This window comes from Mustela putorius, unplaced genomic scaffold, assembly GCF_011764305.1.
Source record: "Mustela putorius furo isolate JIRA1106 unplaced genomic scaffold, ASM1176430v1.1 tig00003853_pilon_pilon_pilon, whole genome shotgun sequence".
Taxonomy (NCBI): Eukaryota; Metazoa; Chordata; class Mammalia; order Carnivora; family Mustelidae; genus Mustela; species Mustela putorius.
Window position 1 is genome coordinate 26,969,194 of NW_025422005.1, and position 15,844 is coordinate 26,985,037.

At 46.5% G+C, this 15,844-nt stretch overlaps 1 protein-coding gene across 1 annotated transcript in view; it reads right to left on the reverse strand.

The window, feature by feature from the left end:
* Positions 1 to 11,638: 11,638 nt before the first annotated feature.
* The window catches only part of CLSPN (claspin), a 29,874-nt gene continuing 25,668 nt past the window's right edge, over positions 11,639 to 15,844 (reverse strand). The window contains exons 19-25 of the mRNA XM_004740807.3: positions 15,622 to 15,786; positions 15,409 to 15,530; positions 15,057 to 15,184; positions 14,423 to 14,525; positions 13,761 to 13,843; positions 13,351 to 13,512; positions 11,639 to 13,040 (exon numbers count right to left, since the gene is read on the reverse strand). Of these exons, the coding sequence (XP_004740864.1) occupies positions 12,930 to 13,040; positions 13,351 to 13,512; positions 13,761 to 13,843; positions 14,423 to 14,525; positions 15,057 to 15,184; positions 15,409 to 15,530; positions 15,622 to 15,786 (874 nt within the window). The 3' untranslated portion in view covers positions 11,639 to 12,929. The remainder of the gene's footprint in view (positions 13,041 to 13,350; positions 13,513 to 13,760; positions 13,844 to 14,422; positions 14,526 to 15,056; positions 15,185 to 15,408; positions 15,531 to 15,621; positions 15,787 to 15,844) is intronic.

A 15,844-nucleotide genomic window follows, 5' to 3' on the forward strand; every position in this document is an offset into this window, starting at 1 on the left:
CTAAGAGAGGCTAACAGTGAGTAGCCAGACCCAGGTCCTAAGGGCCTGGAGTATCAGGCGAGGAGACAAGGGAAAGGAGAGGTATTTCTACCCCAGGAAATAGGACAGGCAGGAGTTCCTCTACAGGTGGAGAACTTCTCAGCATCAGTACTCCCAGGAAGAAAGGGGTGGGGGGGCAGGATCAAGGTGTTTCAGCCTCAAAGACTTTGTCCCTTCCTGTCCCTTCCCTCACTCCCTCACACCCAGCAGAGGGCTCACCTTGGGTCACAGGCTTTGTTGGGGATTCAGGGCAGAATCGGGACTGGTGGGGGCCTTGTGTGACTCCCTGTTTAAAAGGGAAATAGAAAAAAGTGGGCCGTACAGGGTGGCAGGCCCTACAACAGAGCTACGAGGCAAAAGTAATGAGTGCAAAAGAGGGTAAGGAACTCTCTGGCGTCCCAGAGAGGATATTTGAGCCAGGCTTTAAAGGATGAATAGAAAGAAGCTCCCCAAGAGAAAGTGGGGGAAGGCCAAGGAGACTATATGTTGTGTGTATGCTCCGACTGTGGCCCAGGTGACTGGGACTTGAGAGGAAATGAAGGTAGGAGATGAGGCTAGAGGGTGAAGTTGGCCCGGCTGTGAAAGGCCTTGACCACCCACCGTTTCGAGGAGCCTGAGCCTCGTCCTGTGGGCAGCAGGGAAAACCTGAGCACGCCCCCAAAGCTTCCTCATCAGACCAAAGCACAGTTGTGCCCCTGGAGGGCCAACTCTATTGCAACCCGCTACCCACTTTCTTCTCTTTCCTTGAGCTCACTGCCAGGTTCCCCACAGGGCTTTGGGAACTTAGGCAAATCAAAGCATTTCAAACTTTCCAGATTAAATAACGGTACTGTGCCTTGAACATGGTTAAATAACACTGTAATTTATGTGAACAGGGTTCCTTGGACTCCCAGCACTAGACACAGCCCTGGAAGACCTCTGGCATCCCAGAGAGTCCTTAAGGCCAATGAGAAGGAAAATCATCCCCCAGAATTAGCTCATCCTGGGAAAGAAGGCCTACAGAGCTGATGACCTAGTTGTTTTGTTCATCCATTTCTCCGCTGCCCTTTAAAGGTAAAGTGTCGTTCTCTTCTCTCAAGAAATTGCTGTGCGATCACTTTAGGTAAGACATGTCAATTCCCCACCCCCAATAGGGCTGTTTTCTCGGCTGTAAAATGAGGGGAGCGCCATCATCAACAAATCAGAAGTTGTTTTTTGTTTGTTTTTAGGATTTTATTTATTGGACAGAGATCACAAGTAGGCAGAGAGGCAGGCAGAGAGAGAGGAAGGGAAGTAGGCTCCCTGCTGAGCAGAGAGCCTGATGCAGGGCTCCATCCCAGGACGCTGGCAGAGGCTTTAACCCACTGAGCCACCCAGGTGCTCCTCAAATCAGAAGTTGTTGTTGTTTTAAGATTTTATTTATTTATGTGACACACAGAGAGAGAAATCACAAGTGGGGGGTGGGCGGGGAAGCAGGCTCCCCGCTGAGCAGAGAGCCTGATGCAGGGCTCCATCCCAGGACCCTGGCAAAGGCTTTAACCTACTGAGCCACCCAGGCACCCTCAAATCAGAAGTTTTAAATCTTTTTTTTTTCCCCCTAAGCCTTGGAATCTTTTTTTTTTTTTCTCCCAAACAAAATCTATGCAGTATATCCAGACCAAGATCTCGTCTTCTGCTGGAACCCTCCACCCTAAATGGCTCCTGAGGAGCTCCCAGGGAGCTTTTAAAGCTGGGATGGGGCACAGTTACAAATGTGCTAGGAGGTGCAATCCCCACTCACCACCCCTGCTCCTCCCCAAAGGGGCAAGGAGAAACTGAGGGGTGTTTTGGAGCTGCTGGGGGAATGAACGGTAGTGTAGACTCTTTCTCTTAATGTACGTAAGTGGTAAATGGCCCCTTCCAAACACCTCTCCCACCGTGAGACCAGAAAGGCAAATCCGAGGTCCCGAGGCTGTGGGAAATGCTAGAGTCCACAACAGAGGGAGCGGGCTAGAGAAGCTGATGGGAAGGAGGACTGGGAGAAGGCAGTGCCTGCCTGTCCCACCCCCTTCCTACCAGCTGCCTCCGTGGGCTCCGTAATCCCCATGCGCCCTCCCCCTCCGCACCCTCTGGCCGCCCACCTCTCCTCCACCCACCCCATTCATCAGTAGGAGGGCACGGTATCAGCACAGCCTTTCAGGGTCTGACAGGTCCTTTCTGGGTGCCCCCCACATGTAACCACTTAACCCCCAGCACAAAGGGCCTAGCTGAATGGGCTTGGAGCCGGTGGCTCGTGCAGAAGGGGAGGCCTCAATAGGATTTGGGGAGCTGGGTGTATAAACCGCTCTGCTTCAGCAGCCCTCAATGGAGGAGCGGGAGTCGGGGCATGTGCCGAGGGGAGGAGCCCGGCAGCTGCATCCCACCCCCGAACAATGATTTATTCATTCTCCTGGCACACACAGAAAAAAAACAGCGGGGGGGGGGGGGGCGGGGGAACGTGGCCCCACAAATCGCCCTTGACCTCAGCTGATTCCGGAGGCAATGAAGCAGCTCAGAGCGCCCCCTCCCACTTGTAATGCGTTGCCTCCAGGCAGCCCTTCTTCATCCCGGTCAGCAAGTAGAGTGCGTGACAAGGTCAAGGATGCCTTGAGCAGCCTGCAGGTCAGGCGGGCTTGCTCTCTGAACTCGCTCCACCCAATCTCAACCTCACGCTCTCTAAAATCTTCCTGGTCAGGTTTTTCTCAAACCCATTTCACAGCCAGAGAAACTGAGGCAGGAAAAAAAAAAGGCACATAGCATGACCCTTCTCAGGACTGCCCTAGGGGAAGGGCTGCCAGAAAAAGCAGGGTTTGGGAGTTCAGCCTGGAGATGGCCTGCAGAAAAAGGGCATGCAGTAAAGGCTTGCTAACAGAAGGTATCCTATTTGTTGTCCACACTTCTAGCCCCCATCCTCCAGCCCTCCAGCCATATCTGCCTCTGATTCTTCAGAACGATCTTAGGGAGAATGTTGGGAATTAGGGGAGAGAAGGAAGACAGGTAAGTAGAGATGCTAAAACCAGTAGATTTAAAAAATATATATTTTGAGGGGGCACCTGACTGAAGGTAGAGCATGCAACTCTTGATCTTGGGGTCACGAGTTCAAACCCCACATAGGGGGCAGATTGTACTTAAAATTAAAAAAATATATATTTAAAAAAATGTTGGGTGGGTAGGAGGTTTCGAGAAGCTAAATTGTGACAAAAATAAATTTGTTTTTGCTTCCTAGCCTCCACACCTCATGTCACCAGAGCCAGATTTAAAAAAAAAAAAAAAAGAAAAGAAAACAACAACAACATAATAATAAATAAAACTAAAAATCAATAATGTTAGCAGAACAAGGAGAACCAGATTGAAGTGACCATCCTCAGACTGGCCCCTGGGCCTCCTGGCCCCAAGCTCATAATTACCCTGTCACACAGAAAACAAATCTATGTGGGTGTTAAATGCGGAGAGATGGGAGATCCTGGGCAAGGAAGTTGCCCAGCTCAGGAGGGGGAAGGGAGTTGCAGTAGGAAAACAGATTGGCTTTTGGTGCTGGGACAGGAAGGGGATGGTTTGAGACTGACAAAAATTAAGGCCTTGAAAGTTCCAAAAAAGTTTTCTTCCCTGAGACAGGAGGGTAGATGCATGAAGGAAGGTGATCCTGCCTAATACTGAACATTAATGGTGGGAAGTTAGAGGGAGAAGTCCCCCAGCCCCCTTCTCTGAGCCCAGGAGGGCAGGTTGCTATGCTGCTGCTGCCCTCTGGTGGGCAAAAAGACAGTCTTAACACCTCCAAGGCTGGAAACTTGCTGGAAACTGCAGTCTGTTCCCTTTTCTGTTCTAAAGCCTTGGCCACCAGGACGAGCAAACCCCAGGAAGCAGATGCTGAGGCAGTTTAGCATATGGAGCTAAAAAGTGCCCTTGAGGGGTGGCTCAGTGGGTTAAAGCCTCTGCCTTGGGCTCAGGTCATGTTCCCAGGGTATTGGGGTCGAGTCCTGTATTGGGATCCAGTCCTGCATCCCTGCATCGGGCTCTCTGCTCAGCAGGGAGCCTGGTTCCTCCTCCCTCTCTGCCTGCTTCTCTGCCCACTTGTGATCTCTGTCTGTCAAATAAATAAAATCTTAAAAAAAGAAAAAAAGAAGTGCCCGTAGGATCAACATCTGTGGAAGAGAGGGGACAGAAGCCCAACCGCCATTCAGGCCCCCAACGGCCTCAGTCAACACCTCAGGGAACTCTAAAGGTTGGATGGTCCTTCAAATTTGTCCCCAAATGATCAGAGATGGCCAGCCCTTCATACTCCTGTCACTGCATGCAGGCCATGCTGGAAAGGGGCATGACCTCAGGCAAGGGGTTCTCTGCTGCAAAGGCAGGCCTTCAAGGGGCTGACCACTGAGAGCTGTCTGCAGAAAGTGTTCCCAAAAACTGGGCCAACAAGGTCTTCCTGGAAGTGGATGGGACAGCGCATTCCCGTCTACCCCTCACCCCACAGATACTCATCCAACGTGTGTTACAGGAGCAGCACGGTTCGATCCCGCCTTGGGCTCCAGGCTCAATGGGGGCAGCCTCCAAATCTGTTATTCAAGCAACTGATCTTGGGAAATGGTTAAGGGAGTCTTAATGCTCGAACTTGTGGATCCATTCATTCAACAAACACTCACTGTATGCCAGGTCTGGAGGGAGACACTTTACCAATGTTTTTCTTATTTAATCCTCACATCTGTGTGGCTGGTATTAACTTAGATTAGTCACGTGAGATGAAGTTACTAAGTGGCTTTTGCCATGCAATCACACTTTAGAAGCATGAGCTTCTGTAGAAATTCCTGATTGTGGGGCACCTGGGTGGCTCAGTCGGTTAAGCGTCCCCTTTCAGCTCAAGTCATGATCCCAGGGTCCTGGCATCGAGTCCCGTGTCAGGCTCCCTGCTCAACAGAGTCTGCTTTTCCCTCTGCCTGCTGTTCCCCTGCTTATGCTCTCTCTCTCACAAATAGAAATCTTAAAAAGAAATAAATAAAAACTCCTGGTTGTAACTACAGAACTGGCTTCTTCTCTGGTTAAAGGGAGAGACCACTCTGCAACCCTGCTGCTCTTTGGTCATCTGGTCACTAGAAAATCCATGAAAGGGTGAGTTCTACCTCCAATACCTAACTTCCTTAACTACATGATCATTTGGGGAGAGCCCTGAAGGGACAAGAGGTGGAGGTTTCTTTTTTCTACTTCTTTTTTAAAAGATTTTATTTACTTATTTACTTATTTGACAGAGAGAGACACAGTGGGAGAGGGAGAAGTAGGCTTCCCGCCAAGCAGGGAGTCCCATGCAGGACTCGATCCCAGAACCCTGGAATCATGACCTGAGCCGAAGCCAGATGCTTAACGACTAAGCCACCCAAGCACCCTTAGGTGGAGGTTTCTGCCCCAAAAACCTCTCTGTACTCTGTAGCTCTCATAACCCAACTGTAGGAGGTGAGGGCTGGACAGATAGAGGAACCTGTCAGCCTCTGTTCCGTTATAGCCCTGACCCGTTCTCATCTTTGGCCAGTTAAGTCTCCCTGTCACCAACATAAAGATTTAGTTTTCTCATTTAGATTCTAATCATAAAGACCTTGAAGGAAAAAGAAGCATGTATGTGTGTCGGGAGGAAGCTTGGCTGTCAAGCAACTTCTGGGTCTGACTGCAGAGAGACATAAAGTACTCTCAATATTCCTCACCCCTCCCAACCACACACACACAGACACACAGACACACAGACACACACACACACACATGCACGCACGCACGTTCACATGTATGCACATACACCACACACGCCTTTCCTCCTGGGCCCCCAGAACCTAATTTTTCATGTTTGGAAAACCCAGATGATTTTTGCCTGGGTCCATCTGGCTTTCCAAATAACCTGTCTTTTTGATAAATAACACAAGTTAAATTAGACAAGACAAACAAAGAGAGGGGTGGGCAGCCAGCTTTTTTCCTTCCATCAGCCTCTGAGAGAAAGACAGGGGCTGAAAAACGTACACCGTGACTCACTCCCAACCCTTCCCTAGCATTTTCCACCCTTTAGACTCAGCCCTGTGATTCCCCAAGTTGAGAACTGGGGGCCTCCCTTTCACCCCCACTCGCCTCACCCGCCAGCCCTTAAGAATACCAGCCCGTGGTGCTTTCTAAAATAAAGGGAAAGAACCGAGGCGTTCAGCCCCAGAGTTTCTTCCAAACACCCTGAGGCTGAGCTACTTCAAACCCCCTTTTCCCATTATGTATCCCACCACAGGGAAGAGCTAGATCAATACACTGAAAATGAAAACCTTTAAGGTGAGAGAAGAGGGGACAAAAAGAGGGGACGGGAAGGACGTGGATAGTACAGACAGATGACACAGCTACTAGGGATAGAGGTCTGGTGCCGGGGTCTCCAAAGGTACAGAGGTGACCCCAACCATCCACAAAGTCGTGCTGATCTCCTCAGCTTGCTGCGAGAGTCCGGGTACACGGCCAGCGCTCATCCCAACCCCTCCCACAGGTCCCAGCGCACGACCAGCTCACGGTCCATGGACTGCTGGCTCTGGCTAGGTTTGGCTTCTCCTCCCCACTCAGCCAGAATCCTATGAAGCCTGACCCCCAGCCTGTCCTCAGCAGCGGGCTCGTAGCCATCAGTGTGGCCTCTTCTGTCTATCATTTCAGATTAATTTGTGCCTCTGATCCCAACACAACCCTGTGAGCTAAACCCAGTCATTTCACACAGGCCTCATTTCCAGTTGAGGAAAGAAGTTCAGAGAATGACTTATTCAAGGTCATGCCCCTTGTAAGTTGCAGAATAAGGATTTAAGGCTTCAGTCACCACCAATATTCTATCCCACACTAGGAAGCTACTTTATAAGCAGTTCAGCTCCAAGCTTCTCCCCATTAGCTCTTCCAGGCTTTAAATCAGTCTTTGCTCAGGAAGATTAAATGATTCTATGGTGCTGGGTATGGTGATACCTATGCTTTTTTCTTCTTTTTTTTTTTATTTTTTTAAAAGATTTTTTTTTTTTTAAGCAATTTCTATACCCAATATTTTTTTTTTTTAAGCAATTTCTATACCCAATATTGGGCTCAAACTCACAACCCTGAGATCAAGAATCACACATCATCACAGCCAGGGGCCCCTTTCTTTATATTTTTTAACAGAACAGATATGGTCTCTGCTTTTACAGAATTTAGTCTAACAGGGGAGACAGACCTACACAAACATTTAAGGTGGCAACCGTGACAAAAGGGGGTGCCTGGGTGGCTCAGTCAGTTGAGTGTCTGCCTTTGGCTCAGGTCATGATCTCAGAGTCCTGGGATTAAGTCCTGCATCGGGCTTCCTGCTCAGCGAGGGTCTGCTTCCCCTCTCCCTCTGTGCTCTCTCTCTCTCTTTCAAGTAAATAAATAAAATGTTGTTTTTTTTTTTTAAATTGTGATAAAAGATGCAAAAGAAAAGGAAACTAACAGAGGTAAGCACATTCAGAAAGGGATGATAATCGAAGGCTTCTCGGAGGAAGTTCAATTTAAGCTAACATCTGGAGAATTATACACTAGCCAGACAAAAAAGGAGGGTGGAGAGGAAGGCATGCCAGGAAAAGGGGAGAACACTTTGGAAGGCTCTGAGGTTAAGTGTAATGTGGAAGGAGAGTGGACAGGAGGTTGGGAGGCAGAGCTATATAATGAAGGGCCTTGTAGGCCATGAGGAGTTTGAACTTCATTCTGAGTGCAATGGAAACAATGAAAGGTTTTATTTTTTTATTTTTTTAGAGGGAGGAGGGGCAGAGGGAGGAGAGAATCTTTATTTTATTTATTTGACAGAGAGAGAGAAAAAAAAAAAATGGGGGGAGCAGCAAAGGGAGAGGGAGAAGTAGCTCCCTATTGAGCAGCAAGCCTACTTGGGGCTTGATCCCAGGACCCTGAGATCATGACCTTAGCTGAAGGCAGGCACTTAACCCACTGAGTCACCCAGGCACTCAAGGCACTGAAAGGTTTCATATGAGGGAGTGGCATTCTCCAGTTTATGTTTATACAAAGGTCATCCTCTGGCTGCTGTACATAGATAAGATGGAAGGCAAGGTAAAATATTTTAGGAGAGGAGAGCTCAGGAGGCTGCCACAGACCGCTGGCAGGAAATTAAGGAAACTTGGATTAGGGCACTGGCTATGGAATGGCAAGACAGCTGAATGGCAATGTAGAAGTCAAAATAATAGGTCTCAGAGTGTTTGATTATGGAAGTAAGGAAGGAGGGGTCGATGCCCTTACAGAAGTACCTGGAGACTCAGTGGGTATAGTGGGCGACTCTTGATCCTGGGGTTTTATTTAAAAATAAAATATTTGGGGCACCTTGGTGGCTCAGTTGGTTAAGCATCTAATTCACGATCTCAGCTCAGGTCTTGATCTCAGGGCTGTGAGTTCAAGCCCCGCATTGGGCTTAAAATATAAAAGTGGCTCAGTGGGTTAAGCTGCTGCCTTCGGCTCAGGTCATGATCTCAGGGGTCCTGGGATTGAGTCCCGCATTGGGCTTTCTGCTTGGCAGGAAGCCTGCTTCCCCCTCTCTCTCTGCCTGCCTCTCCGCCTGCTTGTGATCTCTCTCTGTCAAATAAATAAATAAATAAAATCTTAAAAAAAAAAATATATATATATATAAATACTTTAAAAAAAAGAAAAATATTTTAAAAAGAGAGAATGGTCTTATAAATTAACTAAGTCATGGAGATGTACTCTACAGCATGGTGACTGTAATTAATAATATGGTATAGCATTAGCGAAATAAGTCAGTCGGAGAAAGACAACTATCAAATGATCTCCCTGATATGAGGAAGTGGAGATGCAACATGGGGAGTTAAGTGGGTAGGAGAAGAATGAATGAAACAAGATGGGATTGGGAGGGAGATAAACCATAAGTGACTCTTAATCTCACAAAACAAACTGAGGGTTGCTGGGGTGAAGGGGTGTGGGAAAGGGGAGTGGGGTTATGGACATTGGGGAGGGTATGTGCTATGGTGAGTGCTGTGAAGTATGTAAACCTGGCAATTCACAGACCTGTACCCCTGGGGATAAAAATACATTATATGTTTATAATAAATAAATAAATAAATAAATAAATAATTTAAAATAAAAAAATAATATGGTATAGCATACTACAGAGTCACCAAGACAGTACATCATAAAAGTTCTTATCATGAGAAAAAAATGTCTAAGTAACCATGTGTGGTCACAGATGTTAATTAACTAGACTTACTGAGGTGATTATTTCACAATATATGCAAATATCAAATCATTATAATGTATGCCTTAATATAACATTATATGTCAATTACAACAAAAAAGAAAATCCTTTAGACTCAGATTTGAAGGAATGATCAAACAAAATAAGATCCTCATAACTTAAAAAAAAAAATTATGCCCTTCAGGTTTCCAGCCTGAATGACTGGGTATATGAGGTACTTTCTACTGAAATGAGAAACACTTGAGGAAGAGCAGGTTTTTAGAAGGAAGGAAGATCATATAGATCTATGTATATTAAAAAAAAAAAAAAAGCTCTGGGGGTACCTGGGTGGCTCAGCGGGTTAAAACTCTGCCTTCGGCTCGGGTCATGATCCCAGGGTCCTGAGATGGAGGACTCTCTGCTCGGCAGGGAGCCTGCTTCCCCCTCTCTCTGCCTGTCTGTCTGCCTACTTGTGATCTCTGTCAAATAAATAAATAAAATCTTAAAAAAAAAAAAAAAAAAGCTCTGGGCCAGGGGCACCTGGATGGCTCATTGGGTTAAGCCTCTGCCTTCGGCTCAGGTCATGATCTCAGGGTCCTGGGATTGAGTCCCGCATCGGGCTCTCTGCTCTGCTGGAGGCCTGCTTCCCTTCCTCTCTCTTCACCTGCTGCTTTGCCTACTTGTGATCTCTCTGTCAAATAAATGAATAAAATCTTAAAAAAAATAAAAATAAAATAAAATAATAAGCTCTGGGCCCAACATGAGGCTTGAATTCACGACCCCAAGATCAAGAGTCGCTCACTCCACTGACTGAACCAGCCAGGTGCCATGGGGAAGATCACATTTTTAAGATGCTTTTTAACATCACACATTTGAGATGCCTATGAGACAACAGGCCTTTTAAGAAGCTGTCCACAAAATGTGATACAGTTGCGACAGTGGTGATTTCTTATGCTTGTAGAGAAACACTTGACATAATGCATTCACGTTCATTTTCCAAATTATACCTCACAGCAACTCCGAGACAGGCATGAATGACGATCCTCATTTTATAGCTATAAATGGAGGCTCTGAAAGGTGTGGTTTTTTTCATTCAACCTTTACTAGGCAGCACTACATTCCAGGATGCAAGTCAAGGAATAAGGAGAGGGGTGCCTGACTCAGTAGAGGAAGCTACTCCTGATCTCAGGGTTGTAAGTTCAAGCCCCACAGTGGGTGTAGAGATTACTTAAAAATGAAGTCTTTATGAAAAGAAAAAAAAAAAAAAACAAGGTAGAAGATAGAATGCTGTCTCAAGTATGATGTGATGATAGCATGACACTCCTCCCAGAAATATGCTCCCCTATCCTTAGGTGAACAAGACAGGAAACCCCAGGAGTTATTAAACAAGTACAGGACATAAAGACCACAGATGTCCAGTCCGGACCATTAGAAATTCTCAAAGGGCAGTTTGTGGAGAAGCAGTTGAGATGAGGGATTGCCAAGAGGGCAAAGCGGCTTGTCCCCATGGTGCTTTGGTGAACAGAATCTGATGCTTTACGCACTAGCCCTAGAACGGTGTGTAGTTTGTACAACTGTGGACCGAATTAAGATCAGAGACCTGTTTGCATGAAGTAAAACCATGTGTCCTACCCCACTGTGTAGAACCAGGAGGTGAGAGGGCCGACACTGAACGTATCTCTCTCACAGACACCCGGGCTCTTTCACCTCCAGGGAGGAGTCCCAGCAGGAGCCGTCGTCGCAGTGGGCTCTGGGGCCTGATTATTGCTGAAGGTGATGGCTCAGTGTTTGGGGCACAGGCCTCTGGGTCTGGAGGCAACTCTCCAATCCTGTTAGCAAGGTCAAGGCTTGGCTTGCCCTATGACAGCTAGACCCGTATGGGGAAAAAGTGATCCAGAGCTTAAGACCCAACTTCGCTTTCTCCAAAGAGTGCTTTCTTTCCAGAGCCTAAAACAGAAACCACTGGCTCCCTGGCCATCTTTCGCACTGCTTTTCTTATCCTCAGTGATCAATTCCAACCCTCTTCTTCTCCCCCTCCAAAAAGCATCTCAGAAAGCAAGAGGGGAGAAATAGCTGGCCCTCCTTCCCAGCTCTTTTGTGTGGCGAAGGCTGCCAGCCTAGGGCCCTGTTCAGAAGGCTGGGGTATGGGTGCATTAACCCTCACCTTGGACCTTAGGCTACCAATCAAAGAGCTATAACCCCAGGTACCATTTGTGTAAATTCTCCTCACCTGCATTGAACCCAAACCACTTGGGGAGTTAATGTGATCGATTCACCAGAGCAGAGAGGCCAGGAGGGGCAACTGCAGGGGCCTTTCTCTCTTTAGACACAGGGGGCTCCCCTGGGAGGGAAGAGGCCTGAAAACAATGCTTCTGAGCACAAGACAGGCACTGACCTAAGAACAAGCACCCAATCTGGAGGGCAAACCCTGCCTTTAGGCATTGAGTTTTATTGAAATGCTACATACATATTAAAACATCTTTATATACATTTTTCCCATTACAAGATTACAAATATACACGTTCAAGGTCAGCATCTTGTATATTAGAAACAACTGTAGAAAACCTATGCCCTAACTCCAGCAATTAAATTGGTGTTCCCCATCTGCCTGTAACAAACTGGCACAATTCATCCAATTTCTTAAGTCCGCCATATTCACATGGAATGTTTTTCCAAAGTAGCAGTGACACTCAGTTTTGAGAGGGATGAAAAAAATCTATCTAGAATTCTGAGAGCCTCATGATTGTTCAGGGAAAATTGGGAGTGGGGAACCATTCTCTTCAACAATATTTTGATTATAAACTTGATAGTGGTTTTCTCTCTAAATAGCGATGAAGTGTTGTCCTCTGGTTAGAGCAATGTAATAAACAAACCCCGTTGTGTGCAATAAATAATGGTTATATGTCTTTTTGCCAGGATGAGAAGGGAGGTCATTGAGCAACACTGTTCCATGTTGAGAATGTAGCTCCTGGAGGAGAGAGCTCTCTCTGTCCCATTGGGGAATGTGGACAGACACCGGGTGTGTGCAACCCTTTATCTTCATCCTCATAATCCAGAAAATAAGGGTCAACATCTTTCTGACTTAAGGTACCGATTTGCATCCTTACCATAAGGAAAGCATAAGTTAATTGGCAAGTTGAGGCTGCCTTGGGAAGAGGCATATGGGAAAATGGAAGGGGCAAGATAAATATAACAGCCCATCAGCGGGTTCCAAGGTCCTCCAAGAAGTTCTCTTTTACTGAGTCCAGGTCACTGTGGGGTACATCTTAGGGTGTGAAGGATTCCTTCTGGTATCAACATTCCCGTTTTCTGGAATTTTCCGTAATGCCACACTTTTTCCTCCTCCTCCTCCTCCTCCAACCACCCATTTCACAAAGAGCTATCAACCTAAGAGTCTGCTAGGCTAAAATGCCAAATACACAATGGAGGAAGTGAGCCTTCACCCAAGCAGCCATGGGTTAATGTTGTAAACACTGCAGAATTAAGATTAGTGGCCAACCCAGGAAATAATATTAGGAAAGGAAAAAGATGTCCAGAGCGATGCAGTGGAAAGAATTGGAATCTCTGTCTGTAATCTTAATGCGCTGATTACAAAGGAGGGTGGGGAGTGGAGATCATCTATGTGAGCATCAATTCCAATTCCAATCTTCAGCACCAGGAACTTCTCAAAGCAGTCTCAGCAAAGGTGCCAGCACCCTTGATGATGTTAGCTTTCCAAGTATCTGAAGATGCTTTGCTTCAATCCTGAAGTGCTATCGTCTGTTTTGAGGCGCTTAGGTGAAGGGGATGTCATTAAAGATGGAGTTCTTCTCCTTACCTAGAAAGCACAGCAAGAGTCAGTACCAGCTCAAGACCCTCATACAAGTCCTTAACTTCCGTTAGCTCTTAAGGAACGCAGAGTTAAATCATGGATGTTTAGGAAAAAGAGAAATATAAACTTTCCGGGAAAGTTTCAAAGCTGATGACCTACTGCGGGTAGCAGTCTTCTTCTATTTCATTGGGGGGTACAAGATTAACACCACAGTGTAAGCCTTTAAGCCAGAAATACCTATATTTTTTTACTTAAAAATCAATCATCCATCAATCTCGCTCTGGACAGCCACCAAATCAGTTCTCAAATTCCCTACCTGAGCCTTAGACGATTCCTTCGCTGCCTCAGCCTTGGTAGGAGAAAGTGTATGGAAGACAAAGTTTCTTAAATTTCGAGGTGCACTGGGGTTCAGGTCAGAGAGGGCAGCCAGTTTCTGAAGCACAGCTTTGGGCTGGTTTAGCAGTGAGCCTGTCTTCGGCTAAAGAGAGGAGTCAGCTGGCATCAGATCCCAAGTGCCAAGGGAAGAACAAGAAGCCAGTCCCTCTCTGCCTCCCCCTTGTCTTGAGGGGACATATTCCTACCCCACTCAAGTAGAAAAGAAAGAGCAGACTCCTTTGAACATCTACTTCCATTTCCTGCAGCCACCTCCCTCTGCTAATGACAGAGTACTCCCTTAGCCTGATCTTGGCGTGTAGAACCTTGCAGGTCATGAACTCCCCAACCAACCTGGTGGGCACTTTCCGGACTGATGGATTCAAAAGGATTTCTGAGTAAAGATTTTGGTTCTTGCATAACCACAGTGCGATTGGCTGAAAAGACAAGACAGAGAGGCTTGTTCTGGGCAAAGCTGATAGAATTACCTTTACATCTAAACAAGTAAAGAAGCCTGTAACTAGACCAGTAAACTAAAGCTTAAGAACTTAGATTATTTTATAACAGTGACTTGAAACTATAATAAGGAGCAGCAGGAAGGAAGACAGACAACCAACTTGAACATTGATAAATAGCTGACAGTAATAAGCAAAAACAAGCATGGTAAGAGTATAGAATAGTGTTTTAGAGCCTCATTCTGGAATTAGATATATCTGGGTTCAAAGTCCACCTCTAACACAATCCTGGGCAACTAAATAAAGAAGGCAGAATTCTTACTCTGAGAGGCCTTAGAAGATGAAGTCAGACCAACTACATATACTCACAAGTACAATGTCCACTGCCCAATAGTCTAAGATCCAAGAACACTATCCTTTCCCATCTTGGAAGGCCTCTTTAAGACAATGTTAGACACAGGCCCATGCCTAAGCCACAAGAGTCCCTAAGGCTGGAGTCACTTTAAGGCTCCAGCACAAACAATCCAGGGGGCTGGAACCTGAGGACGGCCAGTAGCTCACCATTTTTCTGTAGTGCTTTGGCTGTAACCTTCTTGGCTAGCATCATAAACTGACTGTCTTCCCCAATGTCCTCTTCTTCAGCTGCAATTTTTCCCTGCTGTGCCTGAAAATAAAAATCAGTGTTAACAGAAGTCTACCCTGCCGCCAAATAGATAGCAGAGCCTGGACTGGGAAGCTAAGGTACCTGGGATATCATTTGCTTTCCTTTTTGCAACCTTTGTTGCTGTAGACAAAAAAAAAATCGGTACTGGACAAACATGAATTGAACTGCTCATGGTCATCTTCTCAAAGCGCAAAAGAAAACTGGATTAAAAGGGACAGCGATGAGTTGCCCAAGGTTTTGAGACTATCCTGACAAGTGAGGTGAGTAGGTCCTCTCTTATTCATAAACTAGGGACAGAACAGAGGACTTTTTTTTTTTTAAGATTTTATTTATTTATTTGACAGATCACAAGTAGGCAGAAAGGTAAGCAGAGAGAGAGGCGGGGGAAGCAGACCCCCCGCCGAGCACGGAGTCAGAAGTGGGGCTCAATCCCAGGACCCTGGGATCATGACCTGAGCTGAAGGCAGAGGCTTTAACCCACTGAGCTACCCAGGCGCCCCAGAACAGAGGACTTCCGAGCGGATTTTCTACCTGGTCCCGAAGCCACTGCTCTCGTTCAATTCGCTCCTTCCTCCAACGGGCTTCTGTCTCGTCAAGCTGCTCTTCGATCTCATCATCATCAGAGTCTCTGTGGAACAAGTCCATCTGGGAAGCATCATCTAAAGCAAAGAGTCAAGGTTGTCAGCATTCTCCTAGGAGAAGGTGCCCGGACAGACACAAGGTACTCATTGTTCCTCATACATCGACACAACCTTTCCCCACTCACTAACACAAAGTCATGATGACAGCCAGGTCTGTTGCAGTTTGGATTTCCACTCGCCATCTCAAACTGGACAAACACGGTCGCTGTACCGTTTGTTTCTGAAAGCAATGACCAAGATACCTATGTTTTTCCATCGGAATTTCCTCATTCGGCCAGGACCATCACTATGCAGATCCCCATCAGCGAGGTACCTCTCTTGGTATAAACGTAGCTGTCGCTTATCATCATCCAACATTGTTTTCCTACAGGAAAATTACAGCGTTCAAGACCAGGACCACTCTGGCTGGTCGTAGAAACATCCCATCACACAAAAGGGCTTGTCGGGATACTGACATGTGTATTTTCTTGATCTGATTCTGCAGCTCCTCATCAGAAGGAAGCACTTCATCAATTTCCTCCTGCTCATATTCGTCCAGCTCTTCCCCATCATACTCATCTTCACTTCCCATGTCACTCCCTGACACCTCTGCCTCATCCTCCAGGTATTTCTTCAATCTCCTAGAAAAGAATTGTGAAGATCAGAAATGCAACAAACATACACAGACTAGGGATGAAG